The 23788-nt window shown below is 38.5% G+C and overlaps 1 protein-coding gene and 1 long non-coding RNA gene across 5 annotated transcripts in view; one reads left to right on the top strand and one right to left on the bottom strand.

Moving 5' to 3' along the window:
* PTPRZ1 (protein tyrosine phosphatase receptor type Z1) overlaps positions 1 to 23788 on the bottom strand; it is a 184599-nt gene that overhangs the window by 7976 nt on the left and 152835 nt on the right. For 2 of the 4 annotated variants that reach the window (XM_034671185.1, XM_034671189.1), the window contains exons 14-23: positions 22146 to 22237; positions 19153 to 19238; positions 16429 to 16449; positions 16166 to 16262; positions 12867 to 12949; positions 11394 to 11528; positions 10457 to 10591; positions 8886 to 9049; positions 7107 to 7242; positions 5272 to 5418 (exon numbers count right to left, since the gene is read on the bottom strand). In XM_034671185.1, the coding sequence (XP_034527076.1) occupies positions 5272 to 5418; positions 7107 to 7242; positions 8886 to 9049; positions 10457 to 10591; positions 11394 to 11528; positions 12867 to 12949; positions 16166 to 16262; positions 16429 to 16449; positions 19153 to 19238; positions 22146 to 22237 (1096 nt within the window). The remainder of the gene's footprint in view (positions 1 to 5271; positions 5419 to 7106; positions 7243 to 8885; positions 9050 to 10456; positions 10592 to 11393; positions 11529 to 12866; positions 12950 to 16165; positions 16263 to 16428; positions 16450 to 19152; positions 19239 to 22145; positions 22238 to 23788) is intronic. The other 2 variants (XM_034671187.1, XM_034671193.1) reach the window with 1 other exon arrangement.
* Positions 3 to 14434, top strand: LOC117804358. Its single transcript, XR_004628708.1, has 3 exons — positions 3 to 272; positions 4350 to 4488; positions 14206 to 14434. It is a non-coding gene; the product is annotated as an uncharacterized LOC117804358 (long non-coding RNA).

The following is a 23788-nucleotide window of genomic DNA, read 5'->3' as shown; positions in this document are numbered from 1 at the left end:
GGGAGTCAGAGGGAGAGGAAAAATATAGATTATGTAAGTCACCCAAATACACACACACACACACACACACACACACACACACACACACACGACCCAACCAAGAAACCAAGATAAGATACTGAATGTACATATATCTGGTTTTCCCAGAATTCCTTGAACTAACTCCCTGGCACATCTATGTTCTCTACACCAGGGGAGCTGGAGGAAGCACAGAATGTCCTCACGTTTGATGTTCAACCCTGGGAGGATCTTCCCCATGGCTTCCTCTATAGGTGTGTGCCCTCTATGTCTTCCACTTATACCTCACGCTGCAGCTGGGGGTAAATGGCATGGAATGTGCATGTGTACATATATATGTATATGGCTGGATTTCATTCATTCTTTTAGTACTCCGTTTCACGAATAATCGACTTGCTATCTATTCCCCCAACTAGCGAATGTTAGGATTATTTCCAATATTTTGCTTTTCTAAACTTTGTAGCAATGAATAGCTCTTGTATGTTTCTTAATACCCACACATGGAATTAGGAGTCATCAGCATTTAATTTTTGACAGTCTGATAGATGATAAGTGGTAGACCATGGTTTTGATTTGCATTTCCTTAATTACTGCGAGATTGTGAATTGTAGGATTCATTAGCCATTTAGATTTCTTCTTTGATGATTGCCTTTTTATATTTCTACTTCACTATCATTTATTAATCTGTAGAGGGTTTTGATGTCTTGAATGTAAGTCTATAATCTCTTTAAAAAGTTGCTAAGGTTTTGTTCTCTTTAATCATACAGACACAGCCAGGTAATTTTTTAAGATTTCTGCAAATTACATTTTTATTTAAGAAGTTCTTTTCTACCGTGATGTCTTCAAAATATATACTGCTAATATTCTTGTAATAGTTATAAAATCTTGCAGTCACCTTTAGGTACCTAATCCATCTTGAATAATTTTAGTGTTTGAGGTGTGGTAAGAACCCATTTTTACTTGTTTCCACATGGAAATTGTCCCAACTTCCCTTATTGGCTAGTCTGTCCTTTCCTCATTGATTTGTGGTGGCCTATCTACCCAATAACCCTTTCCACATACACATGGTTCCTCTGGCTGATTTGTCTGTTTTTCAATGCTAATGATCATATCTGCATAATAAGTCTTCCATATACTGTACAACACATTTCTATTTTGTTTTTTATTTTTAGTATTGCTTTGGATCTTTTTCCATTAGCTTTTTTTTAAAGTAATCTCTATTTCATTTTTTAAAATCAATTCTATTCCCAACGTGGGCTCAAATTCATGATCCTGAGATCAAGAATTGCATGCTCTACTGACTAAGCCAGCCAGCTGCCTCACTTTCTAAGAGTTTTTAAACTAATTCAGATGCCTCTCATTAAAACATAAAAATAAATAAATAAACAAGCCAAATACTATCTCTTACCTTCCAGCTTGAAGTTTCCTGCTAGCTATCATTATCATTCTCTTCACAGTAAAAAAAATTTTAGAGTCATCTAACTGTGGTCTTCAATTCCTCAAACACATTCTCTCCGTAACTTCCTGCAATCTGGCTTCAGTGCTATGCTTCCCTGAAGTCACCACTGTGGCTCAATCCAATGGCCTTCACTGTCGTCCTCACACTTGATTTGTCATTAGCATTTGCCACTTTTGTCCATTTCCTCCTTGAAACATTATTTCCTTCAGAATCTATTATATCCCACTATCACAAATTTTCTCCTACACTGTGATGCTTCCTTCTTCCCTTTTGTGGGCTGTCCATTCATTGCTTAATTATAATTTTTCTTAAAAACTCCTGCCCAAGGCTCCTTAAACACCTCACTTCAGCCGTCTTGTCCAATTCTAAGGCTTCAAGTGACCATCTCTATGCCGACTGTTCCCAAATCCTTTCTCTAAGGTGGACTCCTTGGTGCTTTCCACTGAATTTTCAACTGTCCGCTATGCCTGTGTATGCAACAGCTCCCAAGTTCCTAAAATGAGATTGCTTCAGAACAAATCTCACCATCTCCTCCCCCTGCCACACCCAATAGGTAAGCACATTTCAGTCTCAGCGAACACATCTCATCCTCCCAGGTGCCCACGTTAGAATGTGGGTAGTTATGCTTGTCCTTTTTCTTGCCTCACTGCAATGTCCAATAAGTCACCAAGTCCTGTGTTTAACTCTTAAGAATATCCTATGCAATTCCTCCCTGAAGAGTTGTGTCCTACAGCATCCATTTCACCTGCATAATGGCGCTTCCCCCTATTTGGTAACTGTTTTCTTGCTTGTATGTCTCACTAGACGAAGAGCAAGAGCAAGCGTCGCAGGAGTAGGAGCTGGGTGTACTTTTTTTTTTTTTTAAATCATGTTTATATCCTAGTATCAAACACAAAAGCCTGGTGCATAGTAGGTGTCTGATAAATATTTGTTTTCTTTTTAAAATGAGGTTTAACTATATGCAAATGGACAAAAGACACATGAGAAAATGCTCAACACCACTCAGCATCAGGGAAACACAAGTCAAAACTACAATGAGACACCACCTCACACCAGTCAGAATGGCTAAAATTAACAAGTCAGGAAACAACAGATGTTGGTGAGGATGTGGAGAGAGGGGAACCCTCTTACACTGTTGGTGGGAATGCAAACCGGTGCAGCTACTCTGGAAAACAGTATGGAGGTTCTTCAAGAAATTAAAAATAGAACTACCCTATGACCCAGGAATTGCACCACTAGGTATATACCCCAAAGATACAGATGTAGTGATCTGAAGGGGGACCTGCACCCCAATATTTATAGCAGCAATGTCCACAATAGCCAAACTATGGAAAGACCTCAAATGTCTATCAACAGATGAATGGATAAAGATGTGGTATATATACACAATGGAATATTACTCAGCTGTCAAAAAATGAAATCTTGCCATTTTCAGTGACATGGATGGAACTAGAGGGTATTATGCTAAGCAAAATAAGTCAGTCAGAGAAAGACAATCATCATATGATCTCACTCATATGGGGAATATAAGAAACAAAACAGGATCATAGAGGAAGGGAGGGAAAAATAAAACAAGACGTAAACAGAAAGGGAGACAAGCCATAAGAGACTTAACCATGGGAAACAAACTGAGGGTTGCTGGAGGGGAAGGGGGTGGTGGAATGGAGTAACTGGAAGATGGACATTAAGGAGGGCATGTGATGTAATGAGCACTGGGTGTTACACAACTGATGAATCACTGAACTCCACCTCTGAGACTAATAATACACTATATGTTAATTAATTGAATTTAAATTTAAAAAATTTAAAACATTAAAAAAATAAATAAAATGAGGTATAACTGACATATGACTTACATTAATTTCAGGTATATATCATAATGATTGGATATCTGTATACATTGCAAAATAATCACCACAATAATTCTAGTTACCATCCCTCACCATACATAGTTACAAAATGATGAGAACTTTTAAGATCAACTCTCTTAGCAACTTTCAAATATGCAATACAGTATTATTAACTATAGTCATCAGGCTGTACATTATAGCCCTGTGCCTCATTCATTTTATAACTAGAAGTTTGTACATTTTGACCCTTTTCACCCATTTGGCCCACCCCCTACCCTCTGCCTCCAGCAAGCATTAATCTGTTCTCTGCATCTATGAACTTGTTGGGGTTTTTTTTTTTTTAATTCTACATATAAGTGGAATCATATGGTGTTTGTCTTTCTCTGTCTGACTTATTTCACTGAGTTATTTCTGACTTACTTCACTTGCCATAATGCCCTCAAGGTCTATCCAGGTTGTTGCAAATGGCAAGATTTCATTCTGTCTTACGCTTGAATAATATACTACATTTTCTTAATTCACCCATCAATGGGCACTTAGGTTGTTCCCATATCTTAGCTACTGTAAATAATGCTGCAATGAACATAAGAGTGCAGATATCTTTTTGAGTTAGTGTTTTTGTTTTCTGCAGATAAATACCCAGAAATAAACAGACATGTAATTTATTTCAAGGAATTGTATATATAGATAAACTTGAATGACTAATGTTTTATAGGACAATGGTTAAGATTCTGGCCTCATAAGTGATATTTCCATTTTGATTCTGGCTTATCTAGTGTAAGCCATATCAATTCATTTATGCAGTTGTGTAGGGGTAAGTCATGCTAAAATGAGAATTCTGTTGAAACTGGGTAACACAGATTTTTAATTTAGAAAAAAGTTATCCTCACAACCTAATGTTGATGTTTCATACTCCTTTATTATCTATTTCTGGAAGCCAAACTTCATACTTTCTCTTTTTTTAGTGTTGTTATCGCTCAGAAAAGCTTTGCTGAATAAAAACATTTATGTCTTCCTGACAGCAGGTTCAAAGCGCAGCATTCACCTCTAATCTTTCTCTAACTCCTCCAAAGACACAGAAGGTGCTGACTGAGAAGGCAAACAATCAGAAGGAACATCATTTATGTTGTACCCTGGGGAGAAGATGAAAAAAATCTCAAGGTTTGTTAATTCTGCTGGGTTTTTCCAGGGTCTTTCAGATTTTTTCCTAGATATTCCTTCTTCTGAAATTGGCCCTGTTTCTCTAGGAATCCTGGGAAGTAAGAGGTTAGTATAGGAATAAGGTGGAGCCAATCACACAGCCTCCATTCCTCGAGAAAGCCACAAATCCCCCTACCACAGCTACAGGGTCCCGTAAGATCTACTTTCTGAATTCTTTGCTGACTGATTTCTGGAAGCCAGAGAACTTATGATTGCAGAAGGTATGATACTGAACAAAACATACTCCCTTCTCTAGTTCACTGCCTCGTGACAAGGCGGATGGGAGAAATTGGGGTTGAAGAGCTATTGTTCTGGGGTGGCCTCTTCTCTAGTCCAGGGGCTTCAAGTGAGACAGATTCTTCCAACGAGTGGCATGAACAGCCTGAGCCGGATCACTCAGCATGAAGTGGTCTGGTTTTTTCAAAGGAAAAAGAGCACTTAAGGCAGTCTGTATTATGAGGTCTGCCTGTCCCTTCTGTTATGCTCTGTGCCCTCCTTTCTTGGACCAAGTTTGCATTTGTAAACATTAATCTAGAGTTCTTGAGAACTCTTCTTCTTGCTACTCAAAATTAAGATTCTCCTTGGGAGTGACCACGTGGCTCTGTTGCCCACGGTCAAGAACAATACAAAGCCATGTACCCACTGTGCTCTGAACCCATCCACATGGCCTTGTCGACTCAAATGAGAAGACGCAGGAACACCGAGTTGTGCGGTAACATCCAAGAGGCTTCCAAGAGAACTCACCTTGAATTGTTTCTCTAGCTTCGTTTTGCCTGTTTGTCCAGGAATGAGGAGCGCGTTGACATAGGCATGAATGTGGCTGTCTGGCACCTCAGTCTCTTTACTAAGTATGGCTTCAACCAGAGCATCATGAATGAAAACATACTGTTCCTGGAAAAACAATGACAATAGGGAACATTATTTCAGGTTTTCTTTATATATATACACATACATATCTCTAAGTACAAAAGTAATATTTTTCACTGACTGACAAAAAGAATCTTACATAATGGCGGGGTGGGGGTAGGGACCCACAAAAGATTGCTTACTAGACTTGGCAGGAAATCAGACATGGGAAAGGAGGCAGTCAGGAGACAACACAACTCTTCTCATCTCTCACCTCTTATGTATTGACATTGGTGGGAAAGAGGCAAAGCTGTGCTCTCTGCCCAGCCTTCAAACCTGCCACCCGCTCCCATGGTTTGCATGAGGACTTTCCAGACTCTGTATTTCTCATGGATCTTCTTCTGTCCCTTCCAATTCTCCTTTTAGCCAGCCCTATATAACTCAGCACACTTCTATGTACAGTTTTTCATCGTTATCTTCTAGTTCCTGTGTGGGACTCTTCCCTGTCTAACCTGACTAGTGTGTCATTTCCTCCGTGGAATGAAGTTTGTTTGGTTTGATTTTCACCCACATGGCCATATGTCTCTGACTGCTCTCAAGCTGCCATCCATAGTTTCCAACTTAATTCATTTTTATTTGGAAATAGGAGAAAAACTACAGATATGCAGACTTCGTGCTGTATCATGTAAACTACATGTGCTTAAAAAGGGTTATAATTTGAGCATAATTCATACTTTTAAAGTATGAAAATGAATGCATTTACTCATTACATGCAGGAAAAACCTGAGGTTTTTGCTAGCATGGATAGGTGCCGCCTGATCCACTGACTCCTTTTTTTTTTTTTTTAAGATTTTATTCATTTATTTGACACACAGAGAGAGAGAGATAAGCATGGGAAGGGGCAGAAGGAGAGGCAGGCTCCCCACTGAGCAAGGAGCACCATCAAGCTCCTTGCTCCGAGCAAGGCACAAAAAGAACTTGATCCTAGGACCCTGGGATCATGACCCGAGCCAAAGGCAGCTGCTTATCCATCTGAGCCACCCAGGTGCCCCTGGTCCATCGAGCCTTTTTTGGAAACGTCTCTGTCATCAGTGTCATTTCAAAGATATTCCCTATTTGGTCATAAAACAGACAAAATGTAGCTGGTCCATCTAGGACTTATAATGCAATCACCTGCTGTTACAAGTTCAATTGCACCCCCAAAGAGATCTGTTGAAGCCCTAACCATCCCCCCCAGAACCTCAGAATGTGACCGTATCTGTAAACAAAGTCACTGCAGATGTAATTAGTTAAGATGAGGTAGTCACTGTTGTTCTTCTGAGTAAATGGAATTTGGACACACAGACAGAGAAGCCCTATGAAGATGGAGAGAGACTGAACGAAGTAAGGCTGCTCCGGCCAAGAACATGCGGGCCCACCAGACATTCAGACAAGGGAGGTTCCTCCTGGAGAGGCTCCAGAGGCAGCATGTCCCTACCAACACCTCGGTTTGGGACTTTTATCCTCCCGAACTGGCAGGCAGGAAGTTCCTGTTGTTGTAAGCACCCCGTTGGTAGTACTTGAACACGGAAGCCCTGTGAGACTGATCAACCTGCTAAAACAAAGTCTGGTCCATCCAGTGTTAGCACATTCGTGACCTCTCCAACCCTTAGATGAATACAAGTGTCCTTCTCGGTGGGGGAGGGGGAGGGGGAGAAAAACACCACCAACAAAAAGTATCCTTTTTCTCATACCTCGGTTTGCACCAAATAATTTCTTTGTGAACGAATGTGTTTTAAGAAGCCAAATACGTTGACAGTTCCTTCCTGTTGAATTTGCTGCAACATACTGTCAAGCACAATGTATGTGCCTGTTCTTCCAACCCCGGCGCTGAAGAGAACACAAAGAAAGAACCATTTCAATGTCAAGCATAAGGTAAATTTGAAGCTAGGTCACTCCTGGCTATCTTGGAAATTAAAATAATTTTCTTCCCCAAGCGATTGAGCCACATAACAAATAATTCAGCAATCCCAAACCAAACAGTTTAGTTGTTAAGCATAATGCTTCAAATAACAAATTGTTTACTTTTTAAATTTTGGCTATAGGTCAAACTGTAAAACAACCTATTTCTGTTGGACATTTTTCATTCATTCATTTGAGATTTTTAAACTTTCAATAATTGTATTTATTAGTCATCATATATGATATAGAATGAAAATATTCTGTATCAGAGCATAGCAACTAGACATTTAATCTGAAAAAAAGGAAAGCATCAGCTCCATCCAACTCTGAAAAGAAAAGGTCCTGGGTCTGTACTGCCAGGTAGACATGTTTGTGTAAAGGTTTTCACATTAATTGGAAAATGAATTTGATAAGGCTTTCAGCTGAAAATAGCGTTTCAGTGAGATCGTGAGGAATAAAGCATAACTTCAGTCATTTCTAAAGGGCCATTATCTATTGACTCCTTCAAAGCCTCTACCGGAGGGACAGAATTCATAGACAGGGAGTCTTTTCAAATGCTCCGACAAGTAGGAAGTGCTAGAGTGGAAAATTAGCACCTGCTTCTCACAATACGCTGGTCCTCCTCCATTTGCTAAGAAACAATCCCTGACCTTCAGAGCTCTTTTTCTTGCATTTTCCTGCTTCTCTCAGCTTATCATCAGGCTAACAGATGAAAAAACTCAAGATAGGTCTCTCAAACTTTGTCTGAGAATAACTCCTGAGATAGATAATTAGAATGTGTCAGATAAGCTGTATATCAAAGGAAAACACTTACTTCTGTAAAAACACAGACCTTGCTTTGACAAAAATACTGTACATAGAAATCAACTTGATTTGTGTGGTCATAAAGCTTGGCATGCAATCAGCACTCAGTAAATGTTAACTGTTATTTCTATTTTAACTGAAAGATATTAGATTAAAACCTCCGACACATTTTTTCTCTTTCTTTCAAATATCCTTATTTCTCTTCATCAAATTAGTCTTGGAAATAAAGTAATTGGGTAACAATGAGTTGATAACACCTTAATATATTAGATAGAACTCAGAAAATGAGAAAAGAATTTCAATCCCAAACTGTTTAAAGACAACTTAAAAAGTATTTCGCCAAATTCTTCACCTTCTGTGTGCTTTGGTTTCTCTAATACAAATCTGACACAGTAACTCTACAAGGGACCACTAACTCCTAGGGACAGGGGTTGTGTCCCACGCATGTTCATCCCATGACACTATTTTCGTAATAAACGTTTAATGACAAGACATTGTTCCTCTTGCCTCACACATTTAATAAGTTAAAATCCAATTCAACAGTTAAATAGAAAAATAACCATCATAACAATATATGGTGCTTTGAAATAGCAGTCAAATTCTGAGTCTGGTATACTCATCTCTTAGTGGTTTTGAAAATGGGCATGTAATCTCAGCCCCCTCACTTCACGAAATCATCCTGATTTTGGGAAAACCCTTGCTCCTCGGATTCCCTTTTTGTTGGTAGAAGCCATTCTGTGGGTTTCGAAACCATCTCTGAGACTCACCTGCAGTGGACAACAACAGGCCCCACAGCGTGGCGCTTGGCGTGGGCCGCCTTTCGCACAAAGGTCAGCACCGGCAGTGAGAACTCAGGCACGCCCATGTCGGGCCACTGCGTGTAGTGGTACTGTGTAACCACACGCCCGCTCGGCCTTCCTTTCTGCGAGCCCTGGAAGAGTTCAGAGAGCTTGTGTAACAGGAACACACACAGATGTGCTTGTAAGCCAACACACACACACACACACAGGTCCTTAAACATCAACTTGATTTTGGTTGTACATAATGAAGCAAAAAAATACACTGTCCCTTGTGATGGTTAGTTTTATGTGTTAATTTGACCAGGCTATGGTGGTTAGTAGTTTGGTCAGATACCAGTCATACCAGATGTTCCTGTCAAGGTTTTTGTGTGTGTGTGTGTTTTTAAGATTTGATTTTTATTTATTTTTTCCAATTAATGTGAAAACCTTTACACTAACATGTCTACACCAACGTGGGGTTTCAAACTCACAACCCTGAGATCAAGAATCGCATGCTCTACTGACTGAGCCGGCCACGTGCCCCTCCTTGTCAAGGTATTTTTTAGGTTTGATTAACATTTAAATTAGTAGATTTTGAGTAAAGCAGATCATACCCATGATGTGGGTAGACATTATCCAGTTAACTGAAGGCCTTAAGAATAAAGACTGAGGGGGCGCCTGGGTGGCACAGCGGTTAAGCGTCTGCCTTCGGCTCAGGGCATGATCCCAGCGTTATGGGATCGAGCCCCACATCAGGCTCCTCTGCTATGAGCCTGCTTCTTCCTCTCCCACTCCCCCTGCTTGTGTTCCCTCTCTTGCTGGCTGTCTCTATCTCTGTCAAATAAATAAATAATCTTAAAAAAAAAAAAAAAAGAATAAAGACTGAGGTTTCTTGAAGAAGAAGGAATTCTCCTCATGATTAAAACATAAAAATCTTGCCTGAATTTCTGGCATAAGTCCATTCTTTAAAAATCTCTCTCTCTTGGGTGGCTCAGTCAGTTGAGTGAGTCTGACTCTTGGTTTCGGCTCAGGTCATGATGTCAGGGTCATGGGATTGAGCCCCAAGTTGAACCCAGTGTCGGGCTCCACACTCAGTAAAGAGTCTGCTTGGGATTTTCTCCCTCTTCCCCTCCTCCCACTCACACACACACACTCTCTCTCTCAAATAAAATAAATAAATAAAATCTTAAAAGAAAATCTCTCTCTCTATCTCAATCATACACATATATGTTTCTCTGCAGAACCCTGATTCATGCATCATTGTTTTTTTTCCTTCCCTATTTCAATCTCCACCATTTTTAGTTGGATGTGCAGTTACCACACAGGGCAGGAACTTTCATTTGTGCATCACACCCACTGCAACCTCTGGCACCACGACCAGTCTGGCTCCAAAGCCATGGCTGGCAGTTAACCTTTGGGAATGAGGCGTGGTTGTGATAAGAACTCTTAATGCCTTTAATTCTATATCTTTTCATCCTGCTTTGGTTATACAACCCACTCACTTAAGAAAAGACCAGATGTATCACTCAATTGATGATGTCCTTCATTTGTGGACTCACCTTTTTTATCTTTGTGTTTCTTAAAGTAAAACTCCTCACAGTATAATAGGCAAGCATTTGAACACTCTTCTGAGTGACCAGAAAGTTCCCGTACTCTTCACTACCATCAGCAGGCCAGTACTGGTCACATTTTCTCTGCAAAAGACAAAGAAAAGATGCTATTTCCATATTTCAAATGCTTGATATAAGAGTTGTCCCTGAAATCAGCAGAGGTCTAACACCGGGACAGGAATGGACTCCCTCACGCTTCCAAACATTTTCTTTTCTTTCTATGTGATTGGGAGTAGTTTCAGAGACTGGGATAGAATTACAGAGTGGAGAGACTTGAAAGGATCTGGTCCACACATCCCTGTTCAGAAGAGGAAAGGGAGGCCAGATGTACTGAGTCACTGCAAAACAGGACTAGAATCCAGCTGCAGCGAATTAAAATCTATTTCACTCTGCACTGCCTTGCAATGAGCCCCAGTGCAAAGGGGCTCATTACTTGTTTTCGCTGTATGAAGAATGCATGTAAATAGCAGACAGCTTGGGGGCGCCTGGGTGGCTCAGTCAGTTCAGTGTTCGACTAGATTTCAGCTCAGGTCATGATCGTAGTGCCCTGGAATCGGGCCCTGCATCTGGCTCCATGGTAAGCAGGGAGTCTGCTTGAGGATTCTCTCTCTCTCCCCACCTCTCTCTGCCCCTCCCCCTGCTCACTCACTCTCTTTTTCTCTCTAAAAATAAATAAATATTTTAAAAAAGAAAAAGCAGATAGCTTGATTTATAGTGAAACTCTGGCCTACAATGTGAAGTTTCCTTTTATCTGTCATACTTACTAGAAAGGAATCCTGATTAGGCTTCATAACTTCTGCTGCTCCCTGATGGTGACTCTATTAAAAGCACCTTAAAGCACTTCTGTTCACTATTTGGGGGATGAGATAGTAGATTACCTACATACCCTTCCTTTCTCCACGAGGTTTGTTATCATGACGATAACTTCCACGTTATGCTCCCATATCATTCTCCAGAAATCTTCGGCTGTGGATTTCAGTGGGCCTTGGGCAGCAATGTAAGCTTTTGGTCTATTGTAGCCCTAAAGAAACAAATGACAAATATTTTTACTAAATTACTGATTCTGTGCCATTTTTACTGTACAATATGTAAGTTTCTAAGGTCAGTGCATTTATTTCTATAAAAGAAAAACCATAAAAAATAATCCTGCAATGGTGGAGAAACTTGATAGTACTAGCAAAGGCAGCAATTCTTTAACTATGATCTTTATTAAAAAAAAAAAGAAAAATAGTTCTCTTTGCTTTGATACAGACACTATTCTCTGTACCTTTAGTCCAAGTACATTTAATCTAAGTCTGTTTACTATGCTGGTCTTGAATTGTGCTGCTCTGAAATGTGTTTGAGGAATTGGGGCTCTAGCTGTCCACAACAGTTGGGAAATCTCTGGTGTTGTCTCCCTCCCCTCCCCTTGGTGGTACTAAGCAGTGCTAATCACTATTAGCTATCCTTCACTGAGCACCCCATGTTACCCAAGATGCTTTATGAACATTTACCTGAATCCTTGCAAAATGGAAGCATCATCCTTGATCTGGAGATCAGGAGAAGCTCAGAGGAGTTAAGTGGCTTTCCAAGCTTTCCTGGCCACCCAGGGACAGGGCTGGGATTCAAAACCAGTTCTAACTCCAAAGCCCACGTTGGATATGACATGCACACTGCCTCTTCCAGAAGCATGAAGTGGCTGCTTATACCAAATCCAGTGTATAACTATACCTGGTGCTCACTTCTCCGAATTAACTGTTCTACACAGACTAAAGGCACCTAGACTTCGAGGTCAGTGTCAGGAAAATAACTGAGCTCCACTGACATTCAATTGACCACAGTGAAAAACCAGTCAATTTAGTCAGTGGTCTGTGCTCCCTGGAGATCTCTAATAAGTCCCACATAGCTGGGTATCCTGAGAAGTGCCAGAGATCGTAAGGCCGATAACTGGTTTAGTAATCACGTGTTTGCCTTTTAGCCAGGACCGCCTTGGGACTCTCTCTGTCAGGATTTATTGATCACGTGCCATCTATACAATATTGGGCTGGGAAATGTGGGACATTCAAAATAAGCAGGAGTCCTGTCCCTCATATTTAAGGAGTTATAAACCTATCCAAACGTATGTATACATTCTACCTTGAACATTCATTTCCAATCTGAATTACCTCTCTCACCCATGAGAGAAACCAAGTACAAGGACTAGAGTGTTTTTCAATCTGAAATCCTTTAGCCATTAGCCGTGGGATGTCCTACTGCTGATTTGTACTTTTTATTATCTATCATATAACATGTATTAAACACTCTATAAGTACAGCACAGTGGTATAATAAATTCATAGTCTAATATAATTTCATAAGTGTTTCAATTGAAGCATGCTTACATCAACATAATTGGCATTGATGTAATCTGTCAGTTTGCCATCTTTCTCAGCAAGTTGTGCAAGCTTAACCCTACTATGATCATCTGTAATAAAAAAAGAAAACATTTCACTATAGCATGGACTACTTTTCAGCATAAAGGTCATTTATATTTACATAATGATACATCAAGTATAATTAAAATAAGGGCAAATATAATTCACTTTTAGTAGCCTTTATGGGGATACAGAGCTGACAAAGATAAACATAGCAAGAGCTCCTGCCCTCAGCAAGTTGTCTAATGCAGACGATGAGCACAGACTTACATACAGAAAGGAATGTTCGGATGTCAAGAGCAGTGAGAAATATGAGGGGGAACTTGAAGGCAGAGATTGTGTTGGTTTGGGATGATAATAAACATTTTCATAAAGGTTGGAAGGTGACACTGGCATCTTAGACGGGTTTCTAAGGATGGATCTTGGGGCTGTGAACAGTGGAGAGCCACTGAAAGGGAGAGAAGGGTGTTGGAGGGGGGTGTCTCAGAAAGCTACGGAAGGATGGCAGCATATGCACTCTTGAACAGGAGGCTGGTGGAAGGAGGAAGTAGAGGGAAATAGAAGGAACCTGGGAAGTTTCTGTGAATGGTTCCAGCCAACAGCTCGTTCAAGGGGACAACCTCACAGAGTTGCTACTGCACAGTGAGGCAGGAGAACGGCTGCCCAAGAACAGGGGGTGGGGGTCCCGCACTGTCTACGTAAAGGGGGTGAAGACGATGGTAACTCAGACATGGTGTACGTGGCAATGAAAACACACTGAAATGAGGACTTTGAGATTGACTTCAGTTCTACAGGAGAAACTATATTTTGGAGGAACAACACAATAAGAAAGGGAAGTGTTACTAGAAGGAAAATTGGTAGTTTCATGGGGCAGAATTTATTTATTCTTTTCAAGAAGTGAATACCAAAGAAGATAGAAAAAGAAGACGACGACGACAATGAAGAAGAAGTAGTGACAACAGTCCCAACCAGGACAATCAGAGAGACATCCTGAGCTATTCCTGCTTCTGGGGCAACAGCTGCTCAAAGAGCAGGGGATGGATGCAGAAATAGATATATGGCACCGGAAAGATGGGGTTGATGCCAGGCTGACCTACTGTTTTGTGTATTTTGGTTCTCATACTTTTAGAGGGGTATTACTAGGTAAATTTTCTGGGTTGTTTTTCTTCATTTCTACAATAGAGCTGTTATTATCTATGTACCAGGTCATTTCGGGGATTAAATGAAATTGTGTATTTACAGAGCCAGGCACATAGAAGGTGTACAATGAATGTTAATCTCCGTCCCCTTCTTAATTACTTGGCAGGTGTTTTCTATTTGGTTTGCAGAGGGAAGAGTTTAACAACTTCGCCCCGTCCAAGAAGCAGCTGGATTTTTATGTCAGCCCGATAGCTGCTTCAGTGGAGGAAGACAGACACGAAGCAGAATGTCCTACTAAGACCTTGTAATAAAAATTGGTGTCAGCCCTGTGGAAAGGAAGCAGCATCTATCCAAACTATTTAAGAAAATGTGATAATAAAAGGGTTAGTATCCAGAATAATAAAGAACTACAATTCAACACCAAAAAACCAAATAATCCGATTAAAAATGGGCAGAAGACATGAACAGACATTTTTCCAAAGAAGACATAGACACAGCCAACAGACACATGAAAAGGTGCTCAACTTCACTGATCATCAGGGAAATACAAATCAAAACTACAATGAGATTTCACCTCACACCTGTCAGAATAACTAAAATCAATAACACAAGAAACAACATGTGCTGGTGAGGATGTGGAGAAAGGGGAACCCTCTTGCACTGTTGGTGGGAATGCAAACTGGTGTAGCCACTCTGGAAAACAGTATGGAGATTCCTCAAAAAGTTAAAAATTGAAATACCCAACAACCCAGCAATTGTACTACTAGATATTTACCGAAGGAATACAAAAATACTAATTCAAAGGGATACATGCACACTGATGTTTATAGCAGCATTATTTACAATAGCCAAATTATGGAAACAGCCCAAGTGTCCATCGACTGATGAATGGATAAAGAAAAAAAATGGTATATACAATGGAATATTACTCAGCCATGAAAAAGAATGAAATCTTGCTGTTTGCAACAACATGGATGAAACGAAAATATTATGTTAAGTGAAATAAGTCAGTCAGAGAAAGACAAATACATACGATTTCACTTGTATATGGAATATAAGAAAGAAAACAAATAAGCAAAGGGGGAAAAAGGAGAGAGAGAGGAAAACCAAGAAACAGACTCTTAACTATAGGAAAGAGATTGATGGTACCAGAGGGAAGGTTGGGGGGGGTGGGCTAAATGGGTGATGGGGACTAAGGAGGGCACTTGTGATGAGCACCAGGTGTTGTATGGATGTGTTGAATCACTATACTGTATACCTGAAACCAATATCACACTGTATGTTAACTAACTGCAATTTAAATAAAAACTTAAAAAAAAAAAGGAGTGCAGTTTCATTTTGATTGGCTTCCGGTAACTAGGACAGAACCAGAACTTAAATAACCAAGGTGGTAATACCATGTTCACAGGACACAGAGAGGCCCACCGAATATGTAAGGAAGGGGAGGAGTATACGTTTTGGGGGAGGGGATGTAGATGGATTTCTAGAGATGGAGGGGAATATAAAGGCCAATAAGAGGGAACAGATGTAAACATGAGATGCTGTAAGAAGATGGAAGAAAGACGGTAATTTCATAGGGAAAAAACAGGTAAATTTGCATTAAACAAAAGAGACGGATCACTGCTCAGTGAGGAAAAAAAAAGAGACAACAGCTAAGAAAACAAAGGGAAAGGAGGAATAAAAAAGAATCCAAGTAGCCCTCTATAAGACCCCAGGAAGAATGGCAAGAAAGAGAAGAAAAGGCTAGAAGGAAAAATAAAGTCTCAAGAAAAATCTATTTGGTTAGTAAATTCACATAGAAATACATAGATCTCAACTGAAAACAGAACCAGGGAATATAAATAATGAGGGAAACCTTAAGAACAGATTTATAGCCCATGAGCCTTGTAGAAAGGCCTTGATTCAAATGTGAGTTCGTTTTGTTTAAAGGGGACCTATCGTTAATTGCAGGTTGTATTTCAGTTAGAGGACTGTGATGCCATGTACTATCTAACACAAGCCTTATTCCTGATACCAAGGTCCTGAAACAGCAATACCGAGGTCTGCTGTCAGACGTCAGGGCAGCACGTACAAGCCCAGGAATGGCAGTGCTAACAGAGCCAGGGCTGAGTCAAGGGTATACTCACAGGCAACGATATTTATGTACCGGTTCTTGGGCTTATTCTCGGGGTGATTGGAGCTGTCTGCTGTAATACCTAAGTCAACAGTACAGCTCTGCACTTCCTGTAAAGAAAGGTAGGTACAACATTTGAACACCTCTCCTTGCAAACAAAGTGCCTTAAAAATATAACATAGAAGACAACACAGATTAGTCTATCCCCAAAACATTTTTTTTACGTGTTATAACTATTTCTTGGCTAAAAGAAAATGCAGTGAAATAATGCCTTACCTGGTAAAACTCTTTCAGTGTCTAATGAGGGAATGAATGCCAAAAAAGTAAAGAAATCAAATTCCACAGCACACGACAAATGAGAAAAAAAAGCGTTCATATTAGGTTTACAATGGAAAACTATGATCATGCAATAAATACATTTGTCAAATAGTAACAAAACAGAATGTTTCAAACAGTTGCATGCAAATCAAAACTTCTAACAATTTGGAACCTTAAAATTATGTAAAAGGAAAAAAATAACACTTTTAAAACGGGACAGTGGTATAATAATATGAATATAAAAATGCAGATGAGAAAAACCATATATTTGATGCCACATTTTGTTTTATTAGTCAGATTTGCTAATATCCAAGTATAATTTTATTTGACCACTATAGCACTATTTGAAACTCTGAATTAGTGACACATTTTTTATTTATTTAGAATAATTTTAAAGATTCAACAGCTTCCTATTAGGTGGTTTGTAACAGATTTAAGACCATCAGAACATTAAAAATTCTTCTAAAATTTTTTATCACATATACTATGTCATTTTGAAATAAAATTAGATAGCATTACTTTCAACATATTTAATTAGTAGACCTTTTTTTTAATTTAAACTTTGATGGGTACAGAAAAATTACTTCTGCCAATTATCTTTTAAAATGAATTAAAATCCTTTTCAGCGATGTTTTCTATCTAAATACATTAGGTAGGAACTTACTATTATTTAGTATTAAGATAATAACATGAAAGCTTTATAATTTTTGAGAAAGCATATAACCCAAATATGAATCTGACTCATCAGCAAATGGCCCGGCCTCCCTATAAATAAGCTTTTAAGGCCTCTTTTGCAGTAAGCCATTCTGACTCTAGATTTAAACACAATTTAATATTATGAACCACTTAAAAGGTATAGCATTATTAGTTATTAAGCTAATTGTTAAGTTAATGAAACATTTTCTTGAATCAGACTGTGAGTTAAAAGCAATGGAATTAAGAATACACTTTGGAGTAAAAATGTGAGGTTATTTTATTAATTTAATTATTATGAGCTGCTTAATAATATTGAAAATGATTTTATAGTTGTTAAAACTATGAATCTGCCTTTGTGCATACGTTATCAGCAACTTTTATTATAAATTGTCTATTTTTCCTTGTGGTTTTTAACATTTGGAAAATGAGACCCATCCTTGACACATCCTCCCTCTTTCAATTACAATTTTGTTTGATGTGAGCCTAATAGTTTCTGTGAATTAACATGATACCGCCTACCCTCTAATCTCTATTATGGTAAGAAAAAACAATTTGATGTCTTAAATATGTAATTCTTTATATTATTCCCCTTTATGTAGTTATTGCCTCATACTGCTTTCTATTTCAATGATGTAGATTTCTTTTAAGATTAAATAAATTGGCTTCTATTATTTTTAATTTAGTGAAAATGTATCAGATTTCACTTCTATTTCTTTTGATTTCTTAAAGCTTTCTAATTTATGGCATTTTCCTTCCCTAAATATATCTTGGCTGATGTGACTCCCGGGAAGCAGTTGCTGGGTGCAAGGGGGAGAGTGGGACACCTCTGATCAGGATCAGAGTTCAAAGCGCTTCAAAGAGGGAGGTCCCTACAGCACTTCTGGGTTGGGGGTGGTGGAGACAGAAAAGCAATGTGATGTTTCCTAGAGGGGAGGGGCTAGAGGGGAGCCTAAAGATCCCTTGTTTGCTGGAATGGAAAGTATTATGTTTGAAAATCACAGACCTAGGTTTGAATCCCAGCCCCACTATTTTTTAAAATTAATTAGTTATTTATTTAAGTGGAAGTACAATTAACATGCAGTGTTATATTAGTTTCAGGTGTACAGTATAATGATTCAATAATTCTATACATCACTCAATGCTCATCACGATAAGTGTCCCAGTTCTGCTATTTATGAGTTGTTAGCTGACTTCTATGGAAGTTCTATATGAACAGAAATAAAAACCAAATAACTTCCAGAGTTGGGTGAAGACTGAATGTAGAAGCATTTAGTGCAATGACCGGCATATTAGGGAGTGCTCAATAATGGTAACGTTATTTTTTTGTGGTTGTCACTGTTAACTCTGGGCTTATGGTTCCTCATTTTGAAAAATCTGCTTAACTGATAGTTTAGTGGGTCATGGTAAATTTGCAGCAAATTTCCCTGCCTCTTTTAACTATGAGTATTTTATGGAATATTACCAGAAAAATTTTTACTGATTGTGCAGTTTAAATGTTTTTTAGAAATGCATATTTTCTTGAGGAGAAGATGGGACTTTACCTTGTATAATATTTATTAGACCTTGTATAATAAATGCTTCTGCATTTACATTGATGTAATACATACAACTAAGAGTTTATATGTACTTTGGTTGAAAATCATGAAATTTAGTAGTTTAGTATAATTTATATAATTTAGAAAATTAAAAGGAATCAGTGTTACTAATTCAGATTAAAAGAAGAATACTGGAATTCTGTACTTTATGGGAGAAAATTAACAATTTTTTTTCAACGAGTACAACTTGGCTTTTAAAATGGAAAACCAATTTTCTAAATTATATGATAACCATAACACATCTCCTAAACACATAAGTGATTACAGAACTAATATCGTTCCTGGAAGTGAAAATGGTTTCAATGTCTTTAGGTCAAGAAATAGCCTACTGCTGAATCTTTTAAATTTACTATTTTCCATATTATTTAAAATAGGCATATTAAAATCATACCTCAAATTCTTCAGTAAACCCACTACTTGCATGTAAGTCTGCAACATGTTTTGAAAAGTGTTTTATTGGAATTGCTCCAACATCATCTAAGTAAATAAAAAAAAATTAGTTTGGAAAGGATAGTTCAACAGAAAGAAATATGCCTCTCATTTATAAAGATTTATAAAGTGCCTTCTTCTCAAACAACTTCAAAGTTCAATTATTCCTACAATCCCAAGGGAATTGCAGCTTCCAATGAAACATTAAGCAACAATGATCAATTATCTCCAAATTTACTATCAATCATAACCTGCATTTTATAATTCTGATTTGACCATGAATCTCTTTTCCATTCATACTCTAAAGAAACAAGAATTAATGTTTAATGTTAAGTAATGAATACCACCAAAGCCTCACGTCTTATCAACGGACTGCATCTTTTTATGGGTAATTTTCTTTAACACGAGTAGGAATTGCATTTACATTAACACATTTAACAGGAATGTGATTTCTGGGCAAAAAAAGATGCAGAAATAATATATTTTCAATTTTACCATGAACTAAACATAATATATAGTGTAATTTCAGTTTTATAAAATTACATAATTTCATGTTTTATGGTTAGTCAGATGTTTACATTTGAAAACATTTTTTCCTTCTCTCTATAAATAACAGATAACATTGATACGCAGACTATTCATTAAGGATAATGTCAAAAACCTTTGGGACTTTTCATATGTAAAATTTCAAGAACTCTAACTTGAAAATATGCTATGTAAACAAAGTCATTGGATCTGTTAATTAATTGTGAAGGGGCCAAATTATTTTAACTGGCTCTGTTTTTTCTTTCCCCCCTCTGGAAAGACTTTCTTAGATGAAACATATTACTGGTTCACAGTATGCAATTTCACAAGTAATTTCTCTGACAAGGAAACATCAAACACATTTCACTGGAAACACTTATTTACATCAACAGATGTTCAGCATTTAGGCCATTTAATATTTTTAAGCTTCAGTTACCAAGAATTTGTTGATTTTTTTAAAAAGTCGAATCCATCTGTTCTCTCTCCTAGATGAGTGTACTTGAATACTAAAACTGAATTAGCCAGTTAAGCTTGAGAAACACTAGACAAAGGTGTAATTCTGCCTTCACATCTACAGAAGGACCTTGCCTGGAAGTAGCTTTTATAATTAGACAAGAAAACAGAAATAACTTGTCACGTCTAAATCATTAGCTCTTCTCATAAGGGTCCTTCAGACCCACAGATGTTATCCCGCACAGCTAACCGTTTCTCACGACCAAACTGACTACTTTTTATTTGGTGTTTTGGTCCTTTCTTTCACGAACTGGTCTGCAAGTAAGTGAGACTAACATATAATTTAAATTTCTGATTTACATGAAAAGGCAGGTATCTGGGTGATCTGGAGCGCTGGTGAAGTGAGGAAATGCCCTTGATCACAACTCTTCTGGGAAGTAGAACGGGATTCTGGAGTTCCAGGACAACGTCCTGATTTGGGATTATTTATTGTTAATAATAAGTGATATGGGACTTGGGATGATATCGTGTTAATTTGCTTACCCATGCTGAGGGCGTCTGTAGACGAGGTACAAAAGGGAAGGGAATCAAAATGCAACAGAAACCTGAGAGCTGACAATCTCAGAATTCTTAATATGTCAATGAGAAAGTGTGCTGTACTAAAAGGTACAGAATTTTAAAACAATCTTGAAACACAGAAATAAGTGGTGGCTGAAGACTCAGCATGGATAAAAGAGGAAAAAACCAAACTTCTAGTTCCTATGCCCCCTGAAAATTACACAGAAAATGCTTCTCTCTCTCTTTTTATTTTTTATTATTTTTTTAAAGATTTTATTTATTTATGTGACAGAGAGACAGCCCCCGAGAGAGGGAACACAGCAGGGGAGTGGGGAAAGGAAGAAGCAGGCTTCCAGCGGAGGATCCCAATGTGGGACTCAACGCCGGGATCACGCCCTGAGCCGAAGGCAGACGCTTAATGACTGCACTACCCAGGCGCCCCTCTCTCTCTTTTTTTAAAATGTTTTTTAAATCATGAGGTTTCAGAAGATAACGTCTTGTGGAACTTGGGCCTCTAGGAATAACATATAAAGTATCAGTCAATTTAAAAAGAGGCCTCTGTAAAAGAACCACATTGACGAATTTTTCCTTCTGTTTTCCCTGGTTCATCGGTTCTCTGTGTCTTTGTTTTATCCTCTATCCTCCAGAGCTTCTTCCATGGTTCACATATTTCTAGGCAATTCCTTTTTTGTTACCACTTCTCATTCTGAAATGTCATAAAATATTAATCAAATAAGTGTCTGTGATCTTACAGTGTGAACTCGAGGGTCAACGGATGTCTCAGTCAAAATGACCTCGGCTAATTCCTGAATATTGCTAACCAGGTAAGTTCTGCTAAAAATAGATGGTATTCGAACTGTTTGACATTGTGACTGTATTTCAGGCAATTACACATTCTTTGTGAGCTCATGTTTTTCTTCTACTCCCACCGTTTTATAGTTTTGTTTTTTTTTTCTTTACTGTAGTTAAGGAAGCTTTTCTCACATAAATTCAGATGATCAGAAGGAAACTAAGCTTTATCCTTATCTTTGTTATTTTGTCCTATCCAGCCTTACTGCATTGGTTTAGGCTGACTTCTGTGGTTCAGGTTTCCATTAAAGTACTGGAAATGACTGAAGGTCAGCCTTATTCTTAAATAATATCTCACTGCTATGTTTATGTTAACAGACTATACCTGAATGTTATGAGTTATTTTGCCATATCATCTATATGGTTAAGAATGTTCAAAATTAATGAAAATAAGATAGAAACCTTGGTGCCTGCTACATGGCAGTAATACATACTTTGGGCAACTTCTGAAGTATTTACTCATCTCCATTAGAGCCATTTGCAAAGTACTCCAGTAAGGACAAACCTTCCCGCATTATGCTTTTCACTCAACATCTACCGGCTACTCATGGTCACACCTGAAGCTATTACCTGAAATTGGAAAGACAGGTGTTGGAGGTGTGGATATGACTCGAGGGGATGTGCTGTCCTCTAAATAAAAGTGTGCAGTCTGGAAGCATTTCCTGGAAAGAAAAGAAAGCAATTTATTTACTAGCTGCCATAAGATGACTTCTGAGCTGCTTGAAAATTATGACAGAAATCTCCAGAATTAAAACATAAATGGAAAGCCATATCTATTTTATAAAACACAAAGTATTAAAGAATTTCATGGCTTCCAAATGTATCTCAATTTTACATGTGCCAGATGCATCCGAGTGAGGAGATATCAGACACACTGAAAGCAGAGATGGCATCTGAAGTTGTGGTTGGTTGGTACCCACAGGATTTTGCCAGGATAAGGACACTTAACACCTTAATTACTCTCCCATCATTGCGATATACCAGTGTGTCCTGCCACCTTGGCCGGGACTGGAGTGGAAAAACTTACGTCCAAAGCTCTTTTCACTCAATATTTAAGTGACTATACTTTTTTGAGCATATTCAGCTGCTAGCAAAAGGTAGCTAGGACTATGTAGGAATGTAATTCCACAGTGGTAATATTTTGATAAAAAAGGAAGACTGCTTTATACGGTGAGTATGATAATACAGTAAGGACACAACGAAGTGAGGAAATAATGAGCATATAACCAAAAACAGGCGTGATTTTCTTTCCAACAGATGCTAGCCCTGTTGATGAGGGTTTTGAGAATGAATATATTTGGAATCAACGACAACTATGACCTACAATGTCACCTGAATCTATTTTCATTCAGATAATAAGAGTAACATCTGGTAAGAGCACACCACAAAAAATTGAGAAGAGCAAAGAACCAACTGCTGCTTTAAACTAATGCAAACCATACTTAATTAAAAAAAATTTAGATAATTAAAACTGCTAATGACACTCTTTGACGTGGGTCATTTAATTTATTTGAAATATTATTCATGAGTGGTTAGGCTTAAATGGAAATATCTGTTTGGGTAAAAATGCCAATCTCATTTTCCATTTGAGATTCAAGCTACAAGATATTTATTCTAATGAGCTTTAACATAACATTTGTTCTTAGAGGACACACCTCCATTGTGAAATTCTTTCAGTAATCAGTTCCCTGCGTAAAATTCTTCAGTGGCCTCCCCGTGGAATTAGAATGATATTCAATTATTTCAGCAAGGGTTCTAAGACCCTCCATGACCTGGTCCCCCACCTACATCAGGGATGTCCTCTCCTAGCGTCCCCTACTACTAGGCTCAGGCCCACACTGGTCCTCTGTTCCTCCTTCCAAGAGGCCCCATCAGTTCACCTTGGGGCCTTGGCTTTTGACATTCCTTCTGGTCACCTGCCTCCTTCCCATCATTTTTGCACAGCTCAAATGCCACTTCCTCTGACAGTCCTTCCCTGACCACGTTAGCTGAAAGTACCAGCTCATCCCACTGAATCATTATTATTCTCCCTTTTGTCAGCTTTGTGTCACTTATCACTTTCCAAAATTCCTGACTTATATATTTGTCTTACATGGTTTTAGTTGGTCCTCCCTCATCAGAATGTAAGCCCCATGAAGGCAAGGGGCTTTGTCTAAATGCAGTGTTAGTCCTCAGTGCAAAGAGCAGTGGTGGGTGCCCCCCATCTTAAAGTG

This window comes from Ailuropoda melanoleuca, chromosome 1 (genome assembly GCF_002007445.2).
Source record: "Ailuropoda melanoleuca isolate Jingjing chromosome 1, ASM200744v2, whole genome shotgun sequence".
Lineage (NCBI taxonomy): Eukaryota > Metazoa > Chordata > Mammalia > Carnivora > Ursidae > Ailuropoda > Ailuropoda melanoleuca.
The sequence above is the reverse complement of the archived record's forward strand: the minus strand, read 5'-3'. Positions and strand labels throughout refer to the sequence as shown.